The 27,708-nt window shown below is 40.6% G+C and overlaps 1 protein-coding gene across 2 annotated transcripts in view; it reads right to left on the bottom strand.

Moving 5' to 3' along the window:
* The window catches only part of igsf21a (immunoglobin superfamily, member 21a), a 179,374-nt gene extending 154,575 nt beyond the window's left edge, over positions 1 to 24,799 (bottom strand). For both annotated transcript variants that reach the window (XM_071524295.1, XM_071524296.1), the window contains exon 1: positions 24,661 to 24,799. In XM_071524295.1, the coding sequence (XP_071380396.1) occupies positions 24,661 to 24,799 (139 nt within the window). The remainder of the gene's footprint in view (positions 1 to 24,660) is intronic.
* Positions 24,800 to 27,708: the final 2,909 nt, after the last annotated feature.

Genomic DNA, 27,708 nt, shown 5'->3' with positions numbered 1-27,708 from the left:
CTTATGATTATCTATTAAATTAGGGTTAGATGGATAAATCGGTTTGCCGATATGTCAGGACGATGTTGACCTTTCAATAAAAACTGGATATTGGTCAGCCAGTGTTGCTCACTGCTGATATAATGGAGGGGAGGATACAATTTTACTCAACTCAGTCTGGCAGTGTGTAAAACCTGAAATGAAGCCTGCCTCACCTGCCTTATGGAGCTGCCAACCAAGAATCTTGTTAGTATGGGTTTTAGTTTGGGATGCACCGATATATCAGCAAACTATCGTATTGGCTAATATCAGCAATATTGTATCAGCCCAATATTATTTTTACTGCCGATATTTCACTGATTGTGGAATTGGCATTTTTGTGACATTTCATTCTCGGAGTGTGTCGCTTAATGCAACTGTCAAATTAGCAACAAAATAAAACTAACATGGTCTGAAAAGCTCGGCACCAAAATCGGTATTGGTATCGATACGGTATTGGTGTCGATATGAGTGGGAAAAAATCGGATATCGGTATCAGCCAAAAATATATATCGGTGCATCTCTAGTTTTAATACAGAGGTTTTCCCACCCTGCAAAGAATATAATTCTGGGGGAAACAAGTTGCCTTTTCTCTCAAAGCATCCCGGATGACCAGTGAAGTCTATATGTTTAAATTGTCTTCAATCTTGCATTGTGGACTAATATTGTAGCATAGAAAGCCATGCTTCTGATGCAAAGGGAAAAACCACCTACAATGGCCAAAATGACTATGACATGCCCTAGCCAAAAGTGAGATGGTGCAACTTGACACGCTGTATACGCAAACACACACAACATACTGTATTTTGCTGTTATTCCTGTAAACAATGGCCTCAGTTAAAGAGTTTAGTGATTAAAAATGTATAAAATCAATCACAGAAAATGCTATGGGTTGACTTGGCCTTTGCTAACTAAGTTAAAGTTATAGAAATATAGCGGAATCTGCTGCGCTGACATCTTGGTGCCGTGATACAGGTTTTCTCTGACACCATTTAGTTGTGTTCCTTAGCAACCCGGAGATGTTACGCTGCGTGAGGAGTATGGAGAACGCACACACAGACTTTGGTATGCAGGCAATAAGGGCAAGACGTATCTATGTGTGTGTTTGTGTGTATTGTGCCTATGCGTGTGAAAGCAAGCATGAAGCAATATGTGCGCGGTGGTGTGTGTTTAAGCGTTATGTGTGAAAGAAAGCTAACAATTCTTCATATACCTATAAGCTTCTTTGTAAAACATACAGCATCTCATAAAATGTAGATGGCTATTCATTCCCTAGGCTGTGTACTTTCTGAAAATCTGAGAATTGTAATCCTCAACAAAATACATTGTGGCCTCTTCTAAATTAATTTCTCTGTGTGTGTGTGTGTGTGTGTGCGTATGTTTCTATGTGTTTGTGTGTTCATGTGTGTGTATGTAGGCTATTTGGTTTGTTTAAATACTGTGTACTAGCTGCATGTTTTCCCATGTGTGTCTGTGCTCATCTACAAGGCATATTCTTATTTTTGTGTTTGTGTGTGTGTGTGTGTGTGTGTGTGGGGGGGGGGGGGCTTGTTTATAAAGTATACGTTTTATGTATACTTAGTTTGCTCACTGTGTGTGTGTGTTTGTGTGTGTGAATATGCATTAGCATGTGCCTGCGTGTGTGTGTGAAAGGGATGCATACTTGTAAGAGGCAATAATCTACAAAACAAGATTATTTGCATATGCTTTTGAATTAGGCCGCCAGACTGCTCTGCCTAGTGTTTAATCGAGCATTTAATCAATTCATCACATACAGCTGTGTAGAAACCCTATTTCACTCTATCTCTCCAGGCCTCTGAGTTCTCTCACACACCCTTGCCAAGCAAACAGACCTGCAACATGCCTCAACATACCACCCCACACCAAGTGTTCAAAGCACCAACCCATGACATTTTCACATAAATAAGTTTTCGTTTTGCTACTCGCCAACTGATATAACGCAATACTGATTCAGCCTATACCCGGTTCATGAAAGCTTTCATAGCTTGGTTTAGCTGTTTTAAACACCTGGAGATAAGCAGGTGTAGGTCTTCCCCGGGAAACATCCTAATCCTTTCCTCCTATCCGAAAGCAGCAACAGCGATTTGTTTAGGATAAATAGAAGAACTGGGTAGTTAGCATGGGCAGCGATAGCCACCATGGATGAACAGACAAAGAAAAGAGCGCCACCTACAGTCACTCAAACTTGATCAACAGAAAATCCAAGGAAAAAGTACTGTGTATAGTGCTGCACACACTGTTTGATTGACAGGTGAGAAGTGTAGTGAAAAAACACCACAGCAATGATGCCAAAATCCAAGCAACAAAAATGTCAGGATTTCCATATGTTGTGGATATGAATTTCTTCTAGTTTCTGAAATATTTTATTGTATATTTCAAGGTATATCAAAAACAATCCAATGTGCAGTAACTTGTTATATCACCACAGTAGGTAGCCACACTCTGAAACCATTTCATAATTAGATCCCATTACCACTGCTTTTTAAGTAGATCAGTAGATATCTTTGAAGAGACATGAAAACCTTTTTGTCTTGCATACCTCAGCACTGTTGGGTCAGGCTCAGCAGACTGTACTCCATTAATGGCTATTGGCCAGTATTGCGGTACAAAATCTGGAGGGGTAACAAGTGTGTTATGTCGAGTGATTGAATTTAATTGATAAATTAAAATACAATAAATTAACAAGCATATAGCACCATAATAACAAGGATAACAGAATAAAGCCGCATGACTTATTTCCACTGTGGCCCTGAGGTGGAGCACATTAAAAATCTCCCCAACTGTGCTACAATGAGAGCAATTCATGTTATTTTTACTGTACAGCCTTGTTAACATATTAAATCCCACCTGATCTGGACAGTTAGAGGTGGAGTGCAGCCTCACTCTCTGGACCAGTTAAAGCATCTGAACTCAAGAGACCCCACAGAAATTACAGTAGCCCTTCAGCTGAACTTTGCTGTTTGTACAGTGAAGTGACAGGGAAGATGTCACGCGCTGATGGCTGGGAAAAGTTCTCCTGTAAATCTGTATTGATTACCTATTGCTGACTCTTTGCTGCAGAGCACTTGGCAAGAGGTTGATTTTGTCTGGGTGCTGTTCAAAGCAGAAATACATCTGGTGATGGAGGAGCTTTTTCGGGGTGCAAAACTAAGCTGACATTTTGCAGTGAAGAGGACTACAAAGCCTAGCAGGGGAGCTCATCTGTGGACCAGAGTGTTCCCTTTTAGTCAGTGCACATCATTCCAACCAACACTTGTGCTAGTCCCTTATGCAATTTCCTAAACAATACCCAAAAGTAACAACGTGCACAGATTTCGAAGGAGTACAGGAGCTGCCTGCTTTTCAGACAACCAAACTTTTCCTCCTGTCCCTTCTCTATCATCCAGCAGCAGTGATTTCAGAGGTATATTAAATAAGACAGCATTACCTCTGCTGAGGCCAAGAGGTCTTGGCAAGGTCAGCGACAAACCAATTAATACAGCCTCGTGCTACACTACTTCACTTGAGCCGTGTCTGGATTCCATGGAGTTAATATCACTTTCAGGTGCTGCAGAGAAGCTCAAAAAATTGTGTTGTGAACGGAGACATTTCATGCTCAAAAAAATTGGTAGTCATAAACAGCAATCAAAATGGATTCATGAAAAAAGCAATCAGATAAAACGGATATTACTAAAAAAATGTCTGAGATTGGGAATTCTATTTCCAGGGATATTGTCCCCTTACCGACTACTGCAAGGGCGTTTACTACACACTCAGGTCAGTCTGAGGAAGCCTACCCTTCTGAATATCAAATAGTCTGCAGCTTCGTCACCTGCCCTTTTCTATGCCACTGACTTCATATATCACAGCCTTGTCTGGGCAGAGCCCTTGGAACATGGAATTTATATGAGATTACAGTTTTATAGTCTCTGACTGTATTGTCAGTGCAGAGTCTGAGGAGACTAATTCCTATGTTAAGATGGAATCTATAGCCTGGTATAACAGACTCAATACAGTAACTGCAGATATTATGGAACAGACATTTACAACTGTTAGCATTTAATGAGAAATTAAGTTAGTTATGGTCCTGCCAGCACTACATATTACATGAACCAATTTGATAAAAGCAAAGAAATGAATTCCCAAATATTATTAGTGTGCTTGCTTAACAGTAATAATAATGATGATAATAATAATAAATAAAACAACAATAACCAAAAAACGGTTTACCATGTGTCTCTTTAACAAGGACATTTGCAAGGACCGCCATCCCACTCAGTGCTTCTGGTTCAATATGTATGACTTAAATTAACTACATACTTTGTAGCTTGCATCACGCTGAGTAAACTGTGGGGGGAACTGCTTGAGAAGGGGCTAAGATGAGAGAGAGCGGTGGGTTTTGGACTAATTATTTCTTCTTATTTACTGAAGATAACTAGCGGTAACCACAGGGTCGGCCCTGAGCGTGGCTGCCTGGCTGCCAGGGGCGACAGGCAGCTACAGGGCTGCCAAGCAGGGAGGAGGAAAAACTGACTGCAATATCTGATGTTGTCCGGTCTATCACTGCCCTGATAGAGCATTTAGAAATAATACAAGCATAAACAAATCATTATCATATCATCATAACATTTATCATATTTTAGGTGTCACATACTCTCGTCTCTTGTACCAATAATTCAGTCAATCCATTTTAGAGTGACAAAAATGCACTCAATCCAATAAATCAAAATGTAAATAAAGCCAGTAGTGGACCAACAGCATTTCAACAGATGGCGCCATATTCCAATCATAATATATCAATAACATATACTAGTACATACCCGGTGATGCGCGCACCACAACTACGTGCAGACTTGCCAAAAAAAAAAAATTGGGAAAATGGAAAAATCTGCTTCATCAGTCCCTGCCTATGCCAATGCTCAATGCCCATGTGCAGTTTCAGATTGATTGGCCAACCCATTGAGGAGCAAAATGGATGCAGACAGACGGACAGACGGACAGTTTTCCTCATTTTATAGTAGGATAAGATTTGCACACTATTTTCACCTTTCACACAAGGCTACAATGTCATTATGTAGCTGTTTTGACGGCATACAAACGGCTGAACTTCTACCACTGGATACATTTACGGTTTTCATCACATTGCTGTGTACTTTTCTTCTTGCAGTGAACAGGTTTGAAGAAAAAAACTGAAATCTTGATAATTCTTGTATTCTTGTTTTTTGTTTTTTTGTTTTTTTGTATTATCCAGCTTCAAGGTCCATATTCATCCTGTTACATGCATGCATATGCAGAATGGTGAACAGTTCAAACAAAGAATGATTTTCTCTTTTCAGGTTGTTTCATTTGATTAATTACCAGAGGAGGCCAAAAGCCTGAAAACTATTAAGTATTTCACAAGAAAAAAAAAATCTGAAGAAATTAGACATGATAATACATTTGTATACTAGAAATATGTTTTTCCCCTAGGCCATAAATGATCTTGTGACCCCTCCCAAATTATCCCGCGACCCCTTGGGGGGTCTCCGAGTCCCATGTTGAGAACCACTGCACTAGGCTAAGATCACCCCTTGTATCAATTTTAAAGGTGAAGACAACACATGCTTGACTATTACTGTTGCCTTTAGCTGTAAACCATCAAAAAAAACCATTATGATACTCCTGTGTAGCATTCTGTCTTAATTTTTATTGCAATTTTAGTCTCATTCTTCAAACCCCGTTATTTATTCAGTATGACTACATAAATTTGAACACCCCTTTGAATGAATGCAAGTGCCTGTTTTTCTTTTTCTTCTTTCTTTTTCAGTGACTTTCCCAGTATCTGCTGCAATTTTGTGAAAAATGGACGCCTGAAAAAATAAATAAATAAAAAAAATGGTGAGGTTTTGAGATGCATTGTGATGCGGTGGGTTGACACATCATGCACTCATGGCTTAGTGATTTTTGTGGAAGACTCGTGCTCTCACTCTGTCTTTCATCTTTCCTGTCACTCTCTCCTAATACCATAGAAAATGCTCTAAAAAAGTAGCACCTACCCTGGATATAGATGTTCAAAAATGTGAGTGCCAGGATGTTCTGGTGCTTATACCACTTTTTAATGCACAGCCAGAGTCTCTTGAGTGCTCAAACCTCAGACTTAGTCACTTTATACCCCCGTGCCCAGGGAAAATGTGCATATGGACTGACCTATGCATAGACCATATGGATGCACACAGTAATCTTCTCTGAAACAGTTTATCTCAACATCGCATGCCAGCTTTTCCATTTACTCCCATAAACTGGAGAAATTGTTTGAGTAAGTAGCACAACTGATTGTTTGTGACCTAACGAGAAATTCAACATTTGCACTGAAATCCCAGAGACTGGTGCCAATTTCTCAGAATCAAAAACACTGGCATGAAAACTTTATAAATGTCTCGGGGCGTTTATTAGTAATAGACATTTTTGGAACAGGCTTCTAAAATACCAACATTTTTCTTTAACCAAAGTCATAATAAGATTAAGGCGCTGAAATGACCCGCACTTCAGTGATGGAGCCCACAAGTTAGATGAGAGTATTGGTCCATGTGTAAATGCAATCTGTGTGGGATGTATTAAAATTTGACATAAGGATTATGAATACATGGAAATACAAAATACAGATATATTGTACAATGCACAAAACAATTGCAAGTTATAGCTCTCTTTGTCGCATCAAATATTATTGTAATGTCTCTCTTACATATCCATCAAAGGTTTGACAAAATTAAAGACTGTGATTTTTATAAATTTGTCCTGAAAAAGAACCTCATTGCAAATTGGATGATGTTTGGCGTCTGATTTGTTCAAATTCAAACTACAAAATCAATAAGTAAGGGATCAGAATGAGCAGCACTGCTGTTTGGGAAGATTTCAACTTGGAGGAATATAGTTGTTCTGATGCTACTGAATGCACTTCAGTTCCTCTGCAATTTGGCCATCTCATTCCCCAAACCCTTTGTTAAGAAGCGTAGTAAAATGTGAAAAACAATTATGACTAAGCTTCTTTTCCATAATGAATCAAGCCCCAACATTTGTGGTAATTGCTGTCATTATTATGTGCTATGTTTGCGTGTAATGAATGTGCAATGGCTCCTTCAGCACAGTCAAAAGGCAATGACACACAGCAGAATGTGTAGAGAAATTGTATTTAGAGATCATTATCATTTCTGGCCATTAACAATGTGCACTTCACAACTTCCCTTCATAACAGCTGCAATCACTTTCCATTTGACACATCTTAAATTATGGGTAGAAGATACTGCAATACACTACCAATGCATCCAACTAATAACCTATTTTCCGGCCTCAGACTTAAGCTCAACTTTCCATTTGTTGACTGTACACTTCCTTGCTTCTACTGCCATTTGCTTTCAATATTTTCTTATAACGAATGAATGAATTGAATGAGAATTTGAATGTTAAAAAGGCTATGAAGTCACTAAGTATGTATTGGTAAATTGTGGAAATTGACTGGCACTAGAGATTATACAGCTGCACATGTATATAGTTTTGCCATATTTGTTATGTAAAATTAGAAGAATGTAAAAAAGTTAAAAAAAAAAAAAAGAAATGGACACATTTTATCATAAAAGATCAGCATATAGACATATGCACATTTATGCATCCACACACAGCTTTTAAGTCCTGAAAACAAGGACTTCCTCAAACTAAGTGGGTCTTTGGAAACCATGACAACATTATTAACACAATTACTGCACCTATCAGTAAAACAGCTACCAAAAACTTTAGCAAGTCTGCTGGTTAGTGAATATTTTGCTTTCTAGGTGGAACAGGGGTAGGATGTGGCATCTAATCATCACCAGCTTGTCTTGTATGTGGACTTTGCTCAACTAAAGGGATTCAAATAGATTTTCTCACAGGGCTTTTGGCAATGGGTTCCAGGAACAAGACAACCACTTATTAACCTTGGTGCAAAATCGCCCTGCTGTCGCAAAAGTGGCAATTGAGAGGAATCTCATCACACATGAAGAAAATCATAAAGCTCTCAGTCTTTCATTAGAGGATGGAGCAGCAGAGATTGAGTCACAGCCTCTAAGGGTTGCCTCCACTAGTCTCTTCATAATTATACCCACTTATTGTTTCATCTCATCCCTCTACGCCCTTGACAACCTCTCAGTTTCTGATCTACAGTAGGATTCAACTTCCTTTACTCAGCTGTGAACGTGTGAATGTGCCCGATTCACACATTATCTGTGATCCCGTCTCTGTCCCCCTCTTACGATTCCCTCCACTCCACACTCACCCTGTTACACTTTCAAAACTATTACGTTACCGATCATGTTAGATAATCGTTTACACCACCAGTGAACGTTACGCAATACATGGTAAACACATTAGCAGGTACAAGGAATGAGTCTAGACGGTGCAAAAGTTCAGCAATTGAATCACTCTGGTATCGAACAGCGGCTGTTCAAAAACAGTGCTCAACAAAGCACTAGGTGCAAGGCCATCACTGTAAACACTTTGACAGTCCCTGAATACACTGTATTGACTATAGCCCACACTGTCCATAACAGTGTATTTTTATCTCTTTATCATCCTCTCTGTCACAACCTCGAGGGAGTCTGGTGTTGCTTCAGCGGTGGATTCAGCTTTCCTAATGGCATAAAACAAAACAGCAGCCAAAATACTTACAATATATAGGAGATTCTTGCTGACATAGGAGGATCTCTTTTGCTGTCAGGCAATATCCTTGATGATGCCTTTTTATAGACAGCACTAATGCCAGTATGATTAGCATATTGTCATTTCTTGTCTTCTGCATGAGGCTTAAGTAGAATCATGGTCTAGATTATTACCAGCCACTTTTTTCAGACTGGGCGAGTGCAAAACCAGAGTAGAATTTATAGATGGAGAAAATGTATTTCCATCCACCCTTCTTTCTTCCATCCACCCTTCTTCTGTCTGTACATTGTCATTACATCCAATGATTAATAAATGGTTAAGAAGCATAATGTACCACTTGAAATTATGGACCATAGAATATTTTCACCCAGCAACAGAAGATTACTGTATTTGGCTTCAAGTAATTGTACTTATATCATGTAAATGTAATAATGTAGGACAGGATTTAAGAGAGAATATGAGAATATTTAGCCAGTGTTCATTGGACAGACTTCATGTGAACATGCATGGCACATGCATGCTTAGCAAAGAATGGAACTACCTCCTTAATAGGAGTACGAAAATTATTAATGTCAACAGAGAGATGGTGTTTTTTTTTCTCTATCATATATTTTCCTGGCTACGTATAGCATAATCTCTTCGAAGGCCGATGTGTCATTCCACATGGGTGGAGCTTGAACAATGGGATTAACATCAACTACAGTGTACCCTCAGATGGAATGGTTAAAAAGTAGGGATTATGGATAGTCCAAGCCTACGACTGACACATTTAGTCTTATGATTTATTCTGAGATTATCATGCCCCGAACACTGATAGCAGCCAGTGTGTTTCCATCAGGAGAGTGGCTGGATGGGACGGGAAGGGGGGGATAGAAGGAATGAGAAACACATCGCCAGACTCTGGCTCTCGGGGGTGACAGATGTCTACTTGTGCCCCTTCACAATACGCTTTAATTCTAGAAAGGCAAAAATAGATGCAGTCATTACCCAATCTCAAAGAACCCAACGTGGCAGAAGGAACTGATCTATAAATTCTAAAGTGGTGTGTGTGTGTGTGTGTGTGAGAGTGTGTGTGTGAGTGTGTCTATATGTGTGTGTGTAGGTGGGTGGGTGGATACATGTGAGCGCACATGCGTTCATGCATTTACATACCACAAACTTGACATGCTAACAAAACATCAACAAAGATTTTCTGACCTTTCATTTAGCCTTTGAACTCTGGCTAAAAATAAACAAGCTAATGGCGATGATTTTTATGTATTAGCTTGGCTGTGTCGACCATGCCATGCTAGGAATCTGAAGCACTGACCTTTGTTCCTTCCCTCAGTCCAAATAACAGACCGAGTGTCAGCCTAACAGGATAATCTCCTAGTGATTCATGCTCGGCTGACCAACATATAGAGCATCGCCCGCCCTATTTTTAAAATAATGAAATCGAAATGCAAAACTAGGTTATTTCTAATTACATAACATCTGTTTTGTTGTTGTGGCATCAGATGTCCAACATCTGACATCAAGGACATCTCCCTGAATTTGACTGAAGCCACAGTACAGATTATTTTTATCTTTTTTTTTTTTTTAAATGCTGCTACTGTGCAACCTGAGGTTGAGCGTACATATTCATAGGGTTTGCAAGGAAGAAAGGGGTGGGATAAAATGGCAAAACAACGCTGATGATACACTCTATTCAATCTATAATCTGACTGCATCCTTAAACCGGCATTTTCTATCCCTCTGTGTTGCTGTGACATGATGGAGGTCTCAGTATCCTGCAGAATGTAGCCTAAAGTTCAGTCAGCTGTGACGAGGACTAATGTGAGCTTTCTCTTACATTCAGCTCTCCTTGGAAGAGGCAGCCACATGAGCAAACTGCACAACTGAAAGGGAGCGTAAATCAAACTGCTGAAGTGACAGTAAAGCAATTCAATTCAACTTCACCGCTCTTTTGCCAAACAGGTGCATGAGAAACATCCGATGGGTACAGTGAAAACACTGCACAGGCGTGATAAGGCGACAACGTAAATACATAGCGGGATAAAGAAAGTTCACTTTAATGTAGAGTCAACGTGGAAATTATGGTTGTACAGTGTTGAGTGCTGCGTCAATGTTGTCAGCACCAACACCATCCTAGCAGGAAAACACAGTAGGAAAATACAGCATCATCGCACCATCAAAATCAGTTTCAACAACACCGCCATTATCGCTGTCCGCAACCTTTTCTCAATCAGAAGTGTTTAGCTGGAGTTCAATGACGAAAGCTCGCAAAGAGAGATTCCCAGTCTACCAATCTACTTATCCCACACTTAAAGCTCAAAGCTCTCCAAGCCCATTCCCTCCTGCTCCCTCTCCGATCACCATCACTTCCCCATTCCGCTCCCTAAGTTTGATTAAACACAGTCCAGTGGGGGTGTTTCAGCACAGCCTTGATCCACGGCCGAGGGCTGACTCCGCTCTGCCGCGTCAGAGCCAAAGATTTTTTTTTTTTTTTTTTGCACAAGCATTCCTTTTCACTATTCCCACCACATATTCATCATTTTCATTACAGTCTGAATATGTACAATCTCAAACTAGTGAGCGGGTTAATAACGCAGGGAATAAATGAGTTTCTGAGCCTGTTGGGCTTGGCCGTTGGTTATCTGAGGACAACCAGGAGCAGGAGGAACACAAGATTAGATGATTCACAACACTTTTCCCCACAGTAAAAAGCAGCTGTGCCATTTAAGGACTCATCCACAGGCATTTCACAACCTTTCAAGGAAGGTTTTCCCAGAGCGCTCATTTCTAAAATCCGATTCTGCGGACTAAAATCTTAAAATCAGTTATTTTTCTTATCTGTAACGTGCAGATTTAGCCTCAACTTCATATTGTTGTGCTGAAGATTTTCATAAGTAGATGCACTAAATTATAGATAGGTCTAAAGACGATTGAGTCTTAAATTATTCCACTGTAAAGCTCATTTGCTGTCTGGGTATGTAATGCTGTCAATAAGCTTGAATTTCAAGGATAGTAAGCCTGGCTCAATGAGCAACAAACCTAATGATGCTCAGAACAAAGAGCATGCAGATCACATATGAGGACAGAATATGATAAAATGATAACTGAATGAAAACTATTTAATAAACAGTAAAACCACTCTAATGTGCGTCATACTGAATACTAAATATTTTATTACTTTGCTGTTTAATGTTTGGCTCAACAATGACCTCTCTAGAATAATTCCTGTTTTTAAGACTGCACTCAGGTCGGGTCGATGAGCGATGCTTAATGCCATGTGGAAAAAAAGCTGCTTGCCAAACAAGTAAACAGTTTCCGTGCATTGAATGTGGAAGTGAGGCAATTTTGTCTTAAAGGAATACACAGTTTTGGCAGATTAGACTAAGTGATGAGAAGACAGACACTAAAATCATCCATGTGTCCCTGGTAGACTGGGTGCATCCCAAGTCTCTTATTTGATATTTCCTCGCTCCTTGATCCTCGCTTGAACCGGAAGTCGTTCTGGTCCGTCATTTTGAAGGTCGTCCCAAAGCTCTTATTTCTGCTCCGAGGAGCGAGGATCGATGAGCGAGGAGGGATCCCTGAGGAGCTATGAGCGAGGAGACACGAGAGCAGCCTTCCCGGAAGACTTTCAGCTGAACGCCATGACGTCAATTCTCCGCCCCTACATCTAGCAAATTTGAACGAGATGGCAGAGAAACAGTACAAGTGTAAATGCCCGTTATTTTATGCTTTTTGATATATAACGTTAATGCAAGAACATGGGGAACCTAAATTACGTTTATTTCATCCACAACCCGTTTTGTCATGCAGAAACGGACGTCGCTTCACATGATGCTTCAGAGGAAAGGACGTCTCATTTCTCTAAAAACATATTTCCTTGTTTCCTCTCTCCTCGCATGGTTTCGTCTCTCCATGCATCCTCGGTGGGAGGGACTAAGACGCAAGGAAAAGACGCAAGTGAGGGAAACGTGGATGCAATTTAAGAGACTTGGGATGCACCCATTGTCCACCCTGATACTCCATGCTAACACTTTAGCATACACTATGTTGAGTGATCATAGGCAACTAAAGTAGCATTATCTCAAAAGTGGAGAAGCACTAAAGCTACTGTAAATGTTAAGTAATTTTAAACCATATGCGGCTAAGTCTGGCAGTTTTGTGTAGGAGACTGGTAAAATTTACATGAAATATGCAAACAAATAAATAATAACATCACCTATATTGATTTAATGTTATTTAATTTATAAAATCTCTGAATGTAGAGGCAGTGTAATAAACAAAACTAACAACCTTTTATTACTTAAAGGTCAGCCTTCGTACTTTGGATAATGCTAGTCCCTTACGATCATTCAGTATAGTGTATGCTAAAGTGTAGCATGAAGCATTGGGGTGAACATCTACCAGGGACAGATGGATGATTTTTGGTATATCTTCACATCAGTTAACAGGTTAACGAGGACTTACATTGATGTGATTAAAAGGTATATTTCCCTTGTTACATTCTCTACAATACTAAATCAAACCAATATCAATCAAAAGGGAGCTAAAGGAAAAATTGCTCAGAGAACAAACCAAACCAACCAAAACAAGGACAGAGAAGAAAAACAGGAGTCCAAAAATGCACCCATGTTGCACACAACTAACAAGGTTTTCTGAAAGACACGGGCGCCCACCAATGCTGTCCACATCTAGACCAACGGTAAACCCAAACAAACAAAACAAAAAGCTAGACTAGAAACAAGAGCTAAACGGACGACTGTGCCTTTACCAGCAGTCACACTCCAGCCAAGCGCTGACCAGAAGGTCTTGGTACGCCCCCCTTGCCAACACAGGTGCTCCATATTTCAATTAGTAAGCCAGCCTCGGCAGGGAGCAACAAACCTGTTAGCAAAACAACCTCAATATGGAGAACTAGGGCTATCGTTGAGGTTGCTGGCTGACGCCCACAACAAAGGAAAATAGAGGCACTTCACCTTATAAAATCAGCGTTGTGCTCTGCAAGGATGAATTTGTAAGGTTAAGCGTAAACAGTTAAACTGTAACTGTCAACCGGTAAGAACTTAAGCTCGCCTGCATCGAGAGATCACAATCAGCATGATCCTATACCATGACAGCACATCATACACTCCCACGCCTCCATCCTACTGCTGCATTAGCCTTAAATAACTGTGCTCAGAAAATATAAAAAAAAATATCCCAGTGTCCCTAGGAAATGTACGTATATCAGAGGTAAAAGACATATCAGCAGGCATAAAAAATATACTTCTTTTGCCTTTTTTTCAAAATTCAGAATGGAGCAGTGAAAACTCATCCCTCTTTAAGTGTTAAAGAAACCTTGCAATACTAAGCTTCGTCTTCCAAATGGTGAAGAAGTAAAACATGGTAGGCTAACATCCAGAATATGTTCCATATGCGACTGCAGTTTCCATTAATGTATAACACCTGTCACGTGCGCAGGAGATTAACTCACTGAACTTGCACGACAAGTCCTGTGGTGGATCAAAGGTTTGCTGATAAATGTTATCAGAAATGACAGATGTTACGAGGTGAACACAGAGACTCGTCCTCCCGTAGAACGACTCTTTCTCTGAAACTTCACTAAGACTCGCTCCAGTGGCTGAGGATTGATGTCTTCATGATTTTTTGGTGATACAAAAATGCAGGAATGCTATCCCTGGGGGAGAAAGTCTCTCTGCGGCTCATAGGGAGGAAGTCGGCACGCATAAAAGGAAATAATCTGTTGTCATAAGATGCATAGCCCACACAATCCTCCCTTACTCCCATCTGCACAGCTTCAGCCCATCCAGAGTGACGTCAATGTGCAGATTAGAGCTTTTTTCCCTCCTTTCCCATCTCTTCCCTTTTTTCACGCCTAATCTGGACTTTTCATGAAACCTCTGCGATGCTGCATTCACTGCCTAGAAGATGGCTCTGAACAGCTCCAGACATAAGAAACAGGAGACCCTAACTTCACAGCTAAAGCGGTGATTTGGGATATTTGCAGTTATTGGACACCGACGAAAGGAAAACATGAAAAGGAACTATAAATAAAACGCTTAAATTGAAGTAAAAGAATAGGATTCCTAACCGCTGAGAGGGAAGCATTGCTGTTTATATGCAAGAATGTACGGATGGCATCCTTCCATAAGAGCAGAGATAGAAAAGATAGAGGGCTTGAATATATTAATGTCACATGTAATTATAGGGTTCCTGGGTTTAATACAATTGAAAGCTCCGGTTTGTGTTAAAAGTAACAGTAAATCCCTATATACAGTATAAATCTATATAAATGAAGAGGTCGGCTACTGTGCAGACGATGAGTTTCCCCTTTCCTTTCACTGTATGTAATTCCCCTTTACGGAAAGCAGAAAAAGACAAGATATCTCCCATCTTATTATCTCAGATTTGGTATGCCTTAATGCTAATGCAAGTCATGCTGACTCTTCGCCGTGTTCCTTCATAACCTTCACATACACCAGCAGAGAAAAACACAAGGACAGCCAGGCTTGTATCTTGTAAAACTGAGGTCACAGTGACGTTGAATAATTCCACCTGCTCAAGCACTCCAAAAATGCCCATCGCTGGCGGAAAGAAAACAAACTGAAAAGCATCAGAATAAGTCAGTATGAAAAATCATCTGTGCATAGCAGTGCCGCTACTCCTAGACGCTTAAACCCCTGTGATGAACCATGAATGCAGAGATAAGTGGCATACTGTATTGTATACAAGGCACTTGCCGAAGTCTCTAATAAGGAGCCTAATGTGGGGACACAGTGGCAGAGCAATTGTTATTACTCAGCAGCCATGTTTGAACACGATAAGCAAAATCGCATAATCCACATTAGCATGTAGGAACCAGTGAGGGGAAAATACAGTAAAACTGCTGATAAAGCCTGTCAAGAAATCCCTAGTTGTGCTTGCTGCTAATTTCAGAAAAAAGAAGGTTGTGATATTAAAAGGATACATCCTTGAAAGAACAAAACTTCCAGAGAGTAACATTTCTGGTCAGGGAACATTTGACACTCTTTAACAATACTGTATGCTCACTGAAGATCACAGAGAGGAGCGTTACACTTTCTCAAACTGGCCCATCTTGGGAGACCCTTTGGAGCAAAGCTTCTCTACTCTTTTTCCTATCTCTGCACCACCAGCTGCTGAGGGAATCAGAGTTGCTTCAAACTCCCACGCAAGCCAAAGACAGCAGCAAGCCAACCCACATCTGCGCAGTGCAGGACTTCAGGGGTAGAGGGGGAAGTTACAGCGCTGTTTGAACTCCCTTGCCCCGAGCATTTACTTGTCTCCGTTAATCACAGCCTTTATCATTTTATCATTTCCAACGCATTTGCCTGAGATGGCAGACTGTATTTCAGTCATGCAGGCCAAGGAAAGTTCATCTGCCAGGACTTTTTCTTTGATTCCCTCCTTTCCACTTCCCATGCAAGAGGCGGGTGTGATGGCAGCGGGGGAGGACAGATTTGTCATAATGGTTACAGATTCTGTTTCTGCATTATTTGCGCTGCGGGAGACATAAGCCCCCTGGTCGTCCCCAAGGGCCCGAGGCTCCTAGGCAACAAGTCATCTTGGATGCAAAGCCCCTTCCTGTTAATAAATTATGTTAATGGCTTTCCAATGACTGGTTTTCAACAAATAGCGCACTTTAGCTAGTCCCAAAATGTCAAAGGAATGGTTTGGTTTCACACATTTACCTGAAAGGCAGATAGATGGCATGTATGCTAATGCTCAGAATCTGTGTTATTCTCTCGCATGTGGCGTATCACCGTGTCAGACATTTCAGTGTGTCAGGCTATTAGAATGGATGCCTTTGAAGAGACTGAAAGGCAGAATTTCTCTCAAGATCAACAGCAGTACCTCAATCAAGAGTAAACACATGCATAAATAGAGAAATGTCGCCACAGCTCAATGGGTAAATCTTCTACAGACCTGCTGTTGGAACATTTGCTGCAAAAGTGTCTTTTAGTTTTGATTAATATCAGCATAGCAGGTTTATTCAGCCCCTCTGTGAAATACCATATTTTGATTTTCACAGAAACTTAACCTAAACCGATAACAGTCCTCCTCATTAATAATCACATAATTAACTTCAAAAATTCACTGAAGTCCTGCAGGTGGCCGCATGACACCACAAAGACCTTTTGAGGTCATTTTGATTTTTCAATAAAAGCTATTTCATTTCTAGCACAGTGGTCTACATGGACAAAACCGACTGAAGCCCTTCAACAAAGGCTGTCATTTCTGGGTCACCGTCCTGTTTCAAGTTTTAATATGGCTTTTCCATCACATTAAATGGGGCTTTAAGTTCCAAAAGACTCCGGACTAAAAGGTGAGCATAACAATAATAAGTGTACGTTCGCAGTCATCTGTTCATTGAAGGTAGCACAATGGGCAATCACATGCATGTGCGATGACCAAATATTAGCGCCGCCACCAATGACGCAGAAACTCTTTGTACTGTTAATAAAGGAAAATTCTGGTGTTTTTTTTTTTTATTTTTTTTGCTTTTTTATTTGCTTTATTGCAGCTGTACATTAGTCCCTTCAATTTAAAAGACATTGGTGTGAGAAGTCGGCAATCAATGCCTACGTTTGCATGTAGTCAAACAAGCACATTAATCTCTCCATTTCAGACATATTCCCAATGGCAGGACCCCATACAAACACCTAATCATTTTACAATAAACCGACCAACGCCAATCCGGTTGAAAACACAATCCTCTTGGAAGTGTTGGATTATCCCATTGGCAGTCCTCTTGTCAGATCCGACTGCAGTCATGTAAACCTTCAATCGGCCGTCATATCAGAATTAGTCGTGGCATGCATGTTCTTGCATATTATTTATTCACACACTACAGGTACGAAGATGTCTGTAACAGATTGTCGGATTACGGAGAAGCTGCAATTCCAGTTGACGACGCCTTCTTGTTTTGAGTTGGATTAGCGTTTGTAAATCCTGATGAGATCGTCTCATCCATAAATAAATCAATGCAGTTAATAACTCAATTAATGCATAATTAAATTAAAATGCAGAGGCTACAGAGCCGCATATTAGGCTTAAGAAGATTCGGTCAGTTTCTCATCCGTATGGGTCATTGGACATAATTAGGCCGATTAGCCTTGGGCCTTTATAGTTTTGGCAATACAAACAAAACGACCACTGTGCGCAATAATTATTAGTCCCCCAGTCTGCAGGTGGCAGTCATGTACCGAGTTGGATAATGATCGTTAAAGAAAAAGACGGAGGCCCCGCTGCACCAATCATTCTGATCACCAGCTATAAACATGCAAACAGCTGATCGCACGCTCTCTCATGCATGTAAACAGTTGGCACCCGATCACTTTTTGTCGGTTTAGACAGATAATCTTTTCAAGCCTGCATGTAAAGATAGTGGAACAGACTAGAGCTGCAACGATTAATCGATTAATCGATTAGTTGTCAACTATTAAATCAATCGCCAAGTATTTTGATAATCGATTAATCGGTTTGAGTCATTTTTTAAGAAAAATAAGTCAAAATTCTCTGATTCCAGCTTCTTAAATGTGAATATTTTCTGGTTTCTTTCCTCCTCTATGACAGTAAACTGAATATCTTTGGGTTGTGGACAAAAAAAGACATTTGAGGACGTCATCTTGGGCTTTGGGAAACACTGATCCACATTTTTCACCATTTTCTGACATTTTATAGACCAAACAACTAATCGATTAATCGAGAAAATAATCGACAGATTAATCGACAATGAAAATAATCGTTAGTTGCAGCCCTAGAACAGACAACTCGGTTGAATTAGCAAGTGTGTGATGTGTTATGTCAGTACAAATTTAAATGTGAACTACACTCTTTTATGCTTTGATTCAGTTTTAGCTGTTGCCTGGAAGGGAAAGAAATGCTATTTTTCTACACATTGTGGACGCTGCAGTGTTTGGAATGGTGGACAGCAGACTGACAGAGATGTCAGTGGAATATATGATCAAGTCTCAAGCCAAATGGGATCCTATCAGCTGCAGAGGGTAATGTGATTTTAAATTATACAGTACATCTCACCACATGCTATATATATATTTATTGAACCTAGGTTGGACTAAGAGGGTCAGAAATAGTCTAGGAATTAGAGATGAGCAACAAATCCATAACACCAGTATTTCTCTTTCATTGATCTCCAGTTTAATTCTAAGCCTGCCTACAGGAGCACATTAGCTGGTCCTGTAAGGAGAAGAAAAAGGCACATATCAGATTAGTTTGACAGTTGCAGTGGCTGACCAAACAACAGCAGAACAGAATTTAAATTGAATGAAACAAAGAGGGAATGCTTCAGATTTGTGTATAATCATTTTATATAACGGCTGAAAGCGGCCCTGAAATAAAGCCTGGTGATTGTTAGATAGTGGCGTAACCACAGCCCATTTCCCTGCCAGTATCTATTCTTACTTGCTGTGAGTCAAGCCCAGCCATCACCAGCAGACAGGCACAGTGTACAGGAAACCATTCAATCTGACAATCACTGCCTGTTAAATGTGTCACCACTGCTACGATCCACAACCTACAAGCCAACCTATCATGACATGAAGCAAGCCATTTAGTTAAAGGATGCTTTATTCAGAAGGCGGAACTGAATCAACTGATATAACAAAAAATAAATAAATAATCACCATAAGCAAATGTTAATAAAAGCCAATAAACACAAGAGATTTCACTGTCTTATAATTTTATGCTGAAATTGTAGCGTCAAATCGTATTTTCAGTCTATTTTCATATCAAGGACCCCAAATTTAGTCCACATTAGAGCCACGAACCCAAATCTGAGAATATTTTATCCAGAATTCCTAATTTCTTGTAAATGAAATAACGGTGAAGTTTAACAATTCATCAATTTGCCGGACCTCACATTGAGAACCACTTACCATTAAGCACATTAAGTCTAGTCTAGGGCATTGTTTTTCTCTGTAACGTCATATCCATTCCATACTTCTATGGCCAACCACCTGTGGCTGCAATATAATTTGCTATAATACTTTTTCTATTTGCACTTGTCTACGGGGGTGTAATAGCTGCAGCGGTGTGCTGGACAGCGTGTGTTCGTCTGTACAGTAGCACACAAAGTTCAGTATCCTTGTGGACACAATGAACATGAGTCCATGAATGGTGATTATTTTACTCCTTATCCCTGTAATGGAGAGATGTTCCTGCAAGATCCTACTGGCAGCAAATCACTGGAGTCTGCCTGTCCTATTTCCTGATCCAAATCAAAACAGAGGGCTTTGTTCTTTCCTACTTTGCCCTTTGAACCCACTTGCAGCTGTTCAGACTTGAACTCACTTTCCAACTCCCATTTGCATTTATGCAAGGACATGCAAGGAATGCACACAAGAAAATATTTCTCTTGATCCACTGTGAGAATAATTGGGAAAACATCAAAACAAAATATATAAATATGAGCATCTGAAGAGAGATGCGTAATTGATTGCATATTGCAAAATACATCTATCTTGAGGTAAGAGTAAACAAGGAAGAATGTAATTTATAAAGCTCCCAAGAAAAGCATTATCTTCATGAAAAATTATGCCGAAGGATATATTCAATATTATTGTGTAAGACGCTTCATTCATTTTTTGTTTGCCACCACAGCTCGCACAGAGAAGTGGAAGGGAAATTAGATACAGGATCGGAGTTGCTTCATTTTAGATTAGGTAAAACTCTGATCCCAGACAACGGTCTAGGCCAGATGATACATATGAGTTATGAATGTAAATGTCAATTACTATTACCAGGAATAGTTTCAAAAAGATTTTTACATTCAACTTCTCAACATTCTTTTATGTATAATACTTAATCTCTTAAGGAAAAACAATGGTATTTTCTTTTCTTTTTTTTTTTTTTTACTGCCTTTTAGCGGTAATATTGGTATTGCAGCCTGTATTACACCTTGCAAGAACGCTGCTGTGTGCAGGACATCTACACATTATGCAATTTAGTCAAGAATAGACTTAAAAAAGCCAAGGGAAGAGCTTCACTGATTTCTTCAAAGCTATACTTTTTGACATTTTTTTGTAAAAATGCACTCTTCTTTTCAACCAAAATCACAAAGTGGGGCTGCAACAGAAGAGCGGACCACCTCCCCTAACTGAGACACCGTAAATTTGCCTTGTTTGCCCACATTAAATTCTAGTGCCAGGTGCGGACACATCTCTGCCCACAGGATGTCATGAATCGAAAGTTAAGAATGAAATACACTCTGTCTCCTAAACAGCAGCAGGCGACCACACCGTCCAGAGAAGGCTGGACTCAGCAAAGTTGGATCTTTTACCTCTCTTGTCCCTTTGGTCTCCTTTAATATAAAGCATCACAGACCGGCTAGGTTGGTAAACATGAGCGTGCTGTGTGCAGTTTACTGACGTCACGCTGCATGACTTCTGGGTATTGAAGTTCAATTTTTTTAAAACAGTTACCTCTCGCTGCCATTTGGAGCCACTAGCGTGTGAAGTTGTCTAGTGCAACTTTAAATAGATTAGCGAACATCTAACTAGCTACATTGACAGTTAGTAGATACTAGTTAGCTAAATTGCAACGATGCACTATTGTGCAGCAGGCTGACTTGCTATCCCAATTGTAGCTCAATGTTTTTAAGCACTCTCACTGCAAAAGAACCACTCCAGGAATCATTTTTAAACAGCTCGAAGCCCACCTTTCTCAGAAGGACTCGTTAGCAGTTGCTTGGCGTGCAACAGAGTTTGATTGGGGTGTTACCTCCCCAAACCATCCAAGATAATGAGGAAAAAACTACAGGGTTGAACTTAACCACTGCAAACAAAAGTTGAAAACACCCTTTATCTCATGGGGCATAGTATCATTCTTAGACAAACTACAGTAAACTCGGGGTGCTTTCATGTTCCCTTGACTATGTGTGTGCTCAGCCTAGTTTAATACCACAAGGAATGGTTACAGCAGAAAAAAAATCTTAAAACGATTGTTCCCAAAATATAGATTCTGGCTGGATCCTGTCATATTTAGGAGCCAATACTATAGAATTTTCTTGGATTGGATTCCTTGAGCAGGGTGATGAATCCTCATAAAAGTGTACCTGCACTGATGCTGCAGAAGCCCCACAGATGTAACAGGTGCACCAGAGACTAAGAATGTGCCTCTATGTTGTAAACAAGGAATTCAAAGTGTGCAAACGGTTTTACAGAGTAGCTGTTAAGTTCAATTCCTGGCAGCACCATTATGCCATGCAGAGCAGCAACATATGTGCACCATATATAACAGCTTTAAATGTTTTTTTTTTTTTTTCTTTCTTTACAACACGCAAAAAAACAACCTTTTATACACACACACACACACACAGACATATGCCTACAGTGTACACACATGTAGATATACACATACATGCACAAGCACAGAAACAACACTGTCACTTCTGAGGAAACATTAAGCACACAGCCATTAAGTACACACAGCCTGCTGCTGAAACAGAAGCACCTGAATCACGTGCAAACAAAACTGTTCAACTGTTCAACTTCACCAGCTGAAGATGGCTTGAAGGCAAGGCGGCATCAAAAAGCAGGTTGTTCAGAAGTTTATAAAAGAAGCACATATCTGGCAGACAGTGATGGGGCACGGACTGCAAGGTCACAGAGGATTAAAAGATTTGTTTTGAAATTTGTTCTAAAATGATATACTGAATCTGCCATTTTATAAATTTTTTTGCTGACACAAAAGTAAAAGTTGTTGAGGAAAAAACATTTACTTGCTATTTTATGACACTTCACTACCAAAGTCAGAGATGAGAATGAAATCAACTATATATTTGAATTATGAGTGATAAATTTCAAGTTGTTGTTTTTTTTTTTCTCTTGATGGATAATTGTAGTATGGTGTTTTGGAATGAAATCCTTTGGGTAAAAACCCTGCTTCTTTCCCTTGACCATGGTTTTGTGGCCACAGGCCTTCTCTTTGGGGAACAGAAAACGATCTGAAAACACTAGGGTACACATGGAAATCGTGAAACCATGAAACCATGAAAAAAACCATAAGATAAAAACATGGTATGGATTTAATGTAATATCAGCAACACAGTGGACACCTGTTAATAGAAGTAATACTGCTTGAAAAAGCTTCAAAATAAAGGTGAAACCCTAAGGTGTATCAACAACAAAAACATTGGTCAGTACTGACCACAAAAACCAACAACAACCCTGTGGTCTGAAGCTGTTCGAACAAACACAAACACAACTCCAATCCAACCTATTGATTGGTTGAATTCTGCAGTTCCTGTTTGTTTACAGTCTGATCGATGTAATCTATAGCGTGGCAAAGCTCACATCCTAAACTATAACATGTTATAGCAAAGACATTATCTCAATCATCACGGTGTAAATCGTCATGAAACCAAACATGTGAATAACCATTTCAGCTGAACGTGAGACTGCAAGACTGGGTAGGCCTAAATACTGCACACACTGTAGGGCCTGTGTGTCGCTCAGCATCATCTGAGCAAGGCAGACCCAGAGGGAAATGATCACTTAAAGACCAAGTGACCTACTGATTTTCTATATGGGTCAGCAAGGGTCCACAAAACAGCGCAGAAAAGTTGTGCGAGGCAATTGGATTCGGGGGCGATCTGCTCAGCTTGCAGAGCAGGTTAGCAGGCTGGCTTGTAAGGCAGTGGCTCTGCTGTTGTAATCAAGTGTGAACTTTCCTGTGAGGTCTCCCAGACTTCCACCAATCCACTGAGCCCGAGCCTGCCTGACTCCAGCAGATGAACAGCAGCCTCATTACTCTTGACTATATTTCTCAGCAAGGGGATCAAGTGCCTGTATTGCAGTCCTATAATGCCATGCTCTGAATGATCTATGACACCACATAAAAAAACCAACAGGGGCCTCTGCAAGCCACAGGAGCACTGCTCTCTGGGACCGAGGTGAAGTTATTCCACTGACTAAAACCAGAGCGGCTGATAGGATACAGTTTGTGCCGAGATGACCATATCACAATACTGCAACTGTGACACAGAGACGCCCTTACACCACAGGCATTGGCTCCTCATCTGTTGCAAAAGTTTGAATAATTAGTGCCCTCCCCAAAAATACGACGTGGAAATGCAGCAGGGAACCCGGCTGGCCACCAGCATCTCACAGCATCAACACCACCTGATAAGCAACACTGTAGTACTTTGCAGCCTAATTGTTATTAAGAGCCTCTACTGTCATTGCAAATGCGTGAATTCGTGAAAAAAACATATATATAGGCTATTGGATGAATGTTGTGTTTGCACCTGCATGAGCATCTGAGCGTTTCAACTCGAGGACACAGAGAGAGAAAACATACAGTACGACAGTGATGCCACCAGTGCGATGCGCTGAGCGTGCAAGGCTGGAAGCAGCAGCACGAGAAGACACGGTTTGCTGTGTTTCAAGGCGACAACTTTGAGATCTGTTGCAGCCAGAAACCCATGCAGGCTGGCGCTATCAGATGTGCCGAAGGCACAGCCATGACCGTGACGCCGAGGAGCGCGCTGCATCCTGCTAGGTCCGTGCTGCTCAGAAGTGTGTGTGTGTGTGTGTGTGTGTATAGTCATGCACGCCGGTCGTGATAGTAAATGCATTTGAATTAACACTTGATTCGCATAACTAGGCCTCCTCTTCCCCCCTCTAGCCTTTTGCCTTACACCCACCGACACCACGCATTGTGTAGTCTGAATTTAATCCGAGCATCATTCATTGATTTCTCTCCTCCGCCACTTGGTTGGCACGGAGGGGGAAAGTTGGCACGAGAGAGGCATGGCACCGTCGCCTCCAGCGGGCTATCCTGTTAATGACCGGTTGGTATTTTACATGTCAAATATGAACCACTCAACTCATTGACTAATAATCAGACCCCACGCACTGATCGGAGGGGCTGCAAATAAAGGGGTTCAGACTCCTGTGGAAATGATCTAACACAGAGGCTGTGACAGGCGGGCAGACTTACCGACGGCTAAATCCAGTAGATCTGCGCACAAGAGCAAGCACAAAGAGAAGACGGTCATCTTTCCCTTATTTTGCAATAAATCCCAAACTCCATCTGCGTTTACATGCTCTCCGGTTTTCGGCTGCGTAATCCCCACCATTCCAGAGGTATGCGATTGAGAGGTGCCCCCAAACTATTCATGATGCAGCTCAAGTATAAGTGGAGAAATAGGAGAAGTTGACTATGAATACGGCATTCAGAGCAGCGAAAATCGAGCATCAACACTGACTGCAATTTAAAAAAGAAAAAAAAAGAAAAAACCCGGAGTATTTTTCCAGTTTAGACAATAGGGAGCTGCGCTGAGCCGCGTAGTCGAGAGATGGAAAAAACGGAGAGGTTTGGATGAAAATCTGTTCCTCAGTCAAAGCTCTCTCTCTCTCTCTCTCTCTCTCTCCCTCCCTCTCTCTCTCTCTCTCTTTCTCTCTCTCTCTCTCTCTCTCCTACTCCCGCCCTCCAGACAGACGCACAGTCATTCCTGATCACTCGCTCTTTTATTTCACACAATTTTCCTTAATCCTACCCTGGATTCAGACCCCTCTTAATTCTGTCCATTAATCCGATTTATTTCTGCGGGATTTTGTTTTTCCCCTTGTGAAAAGGTTTTTAAAGATCCGTATAGCCCCTTAATATAGCCTACACCACAGGGCATATAGGCCTACTGTCCAGTAAATAAAGAGATGGGTAAACCGTGACCTCCAGGTGACCATCAGAAGGCAAACGGCAAGGAAAAAAAAATCAATATCTTCTGAAAAACATTGAGTTTTTCCTTCATAGATCCTCATACATCTTATATCTGTTTGATATTCCTTGCTATCATGTATTAATTGTGTCATAAAGATTTATTCCAGCCATGGGTGAACTGAGTTTACCCATATTGCATTAAACCATGGCTTCATTCAGCAGGATTGGTCACAATAATGCTTGTCCACTATGAGATAAGCTCACCTGTTTACTTTCAGTCTACAGAATGCCGACATTGATCTCTAACCAAAGAAAATAAACATATTAAATTAATTTGCTGGAACGACATTAAGGCCCATTGAGACTTAATTTGAACTTTATGAGTACCTGTGTAATGGGCTTGATCGGGCGAGCTAAAGTCACTCTTCTGGTTTAAATTGGCTGCTATCATTTGTCTCATTAAAGAGCATCTATCATGCTGGCAGGCGCAGAACTTGTGGATTCACTGGGGGGGGGGGGCAAGACTCACCGTGACAGGATGTTAAAATCCTTGCACAGATGAATGACACCTGTATGGGCTTACAGTACACTCAGGAAATGTGAACATGACAACACACTTCATGCTGTTGACAACAGCACTGCCATTGTTTTGATACAGTAATGTCACTCAGATCAAATCAGAAGGCCTATCTGTAAATGTCGGATGCATTAAAATTACACCTTGCATGAATTATTAAATATAACGGTGACATTTGTTAACAATAAATTGTAATGAGCTTTTCCCTGCTGTCATGGAGATTAAACAATTTTACATCAGTCACATTTGTTGTTAATAGATCAAGGCAGACTGAACTCAATCATAGGGAAGTTTTGCATTTTTTTCCTGTGATATCGTGGTCAGCTCGTAACGTTCCAGAGAGATGGGACCATGGGCATTGTCAAGACTCCCCCAAATTTTGACAGCTGCCTCAGGGTATTTCATTTTAATCAGCATCACTTTAGTGAGGTTAGCCAAGGTTTGCTATTCTCTTTTACTCTGAAATGATGTTTGCAGCACTATAAGCCTTTTGTGAATCGGTCCCTTGGGATGTCTTTCATAGTCCAGGCGATAAGTTATTCAACAAGACGGCCACCAGTATACCAAATCCATTCTCTCAAAAAAATATATGATTTCAGTTGAATAAAGCCATTGGTTTCCCTTTCATACAAAAGCCGACTCAATATTTCAGGGCTGTAAACCATCGATCGATCTGTGTAGCAGTGACCCAGTAAGACCTCTACCTACTGTACAGAAACTCCAGGAAATCTGTTTTCCAGACTGGGCAGAACAGGATTTAGGGGTCATATTTCCATACTGTACATTCCACAGTGAAACCACAATGATGAATTGAACAAGCCGTTCCTTACAAGGAGATACAGCGAAAGGGAAAAGGGTGTCATAAATATATAAAGTCAATCTCTTAAGAGCATGTAATTGCGGTGCCTGAGATGACAATCCCCCACCCCCACCCCCCACCACCCCACTCCCAGTGCAGACAGAGAGGAGGATGCTTCCTCGGTTAAGGTCTGCAGTACTAATGCACTATCACACATCTCTAGAGGGCAGTGTCAACAACAATTTATTGAGGCAACAGAGCTGAACGTGTTCCTGTCCATATGGCACCTAACCCATGAACAAAGAGGGTCTTCTGTCTTCTGGGAGTCCACATACTGTTTTCATGTGGAATGCTTCCTTTTGCCGGGTCTTAGTAACATGGGCACAAATCGATAAATCCTAAATTGTTTTCAGCCTGTTATTTAGGTCCTGAGGAATTGCCAGTAAGAGGCAGACTGGCACGTAGATAGAAACTGACTCCATCTCGGTGTGGATTGCTCTGTCACCTCTCTCCCTTCTTGTCTTTCAGGTTATTAATTAAATGCTTGTTGCTTGTTGATGCCGGCGATGCCTGTATCACTCCCAATTAAGCCTTAACCGTTCTGTGGACATATTTTTTCCATATTGGCCATCATTTTACATGCTTGAGAAAAGCAGAAATGGTGTATCTGGATCTGGAAATATTTCCAAAACATCATTATTATTATTATTATTATTAAATTGTTATTAATAGGGTCAGGATCTTATGTGGAGTCTCCTGATACTAATGTGGCATCCCTAGACAATAATCAAACTGAAATTAAAAACTGAATTTCTGATCTTTATTTTAAAAACAAAGAACTTCCACTGGTAGCCACTGTGGAAATAGTTTTTCTGCTCTCCATCTTATAGTAAACATAGGATGTGAAAGACGCAACTGTCTTGCATTTCCAGTGTTGGGGTCGCAGGAATTT

The sequence above is a fragment of the Centroberyx affinis genome, unplaced genomic scaffold (assembly GCF_046629955.1).
Source record: "Centroberyx affinis isolate AG114_WGS23_722 - 3 ecotype Tasmania unplaced genomic scaffold, CSIRO-AGI_Caff_v1 ptg001173l_1, whole genome shotgun sequence".
Taxonomy (NCBI): domain Eukaryota; kingdom Metazoa; phylum Chordata; class Actinopteri; order Beryciformes; family Berycidae; genus Centroberyx; species Centroberyx affinis.
The sequence above is the reverse complement of the archived record's forward strand: the minus strand, read 5'-3'. Positions and strand labels throughout refer to the sequence as shown.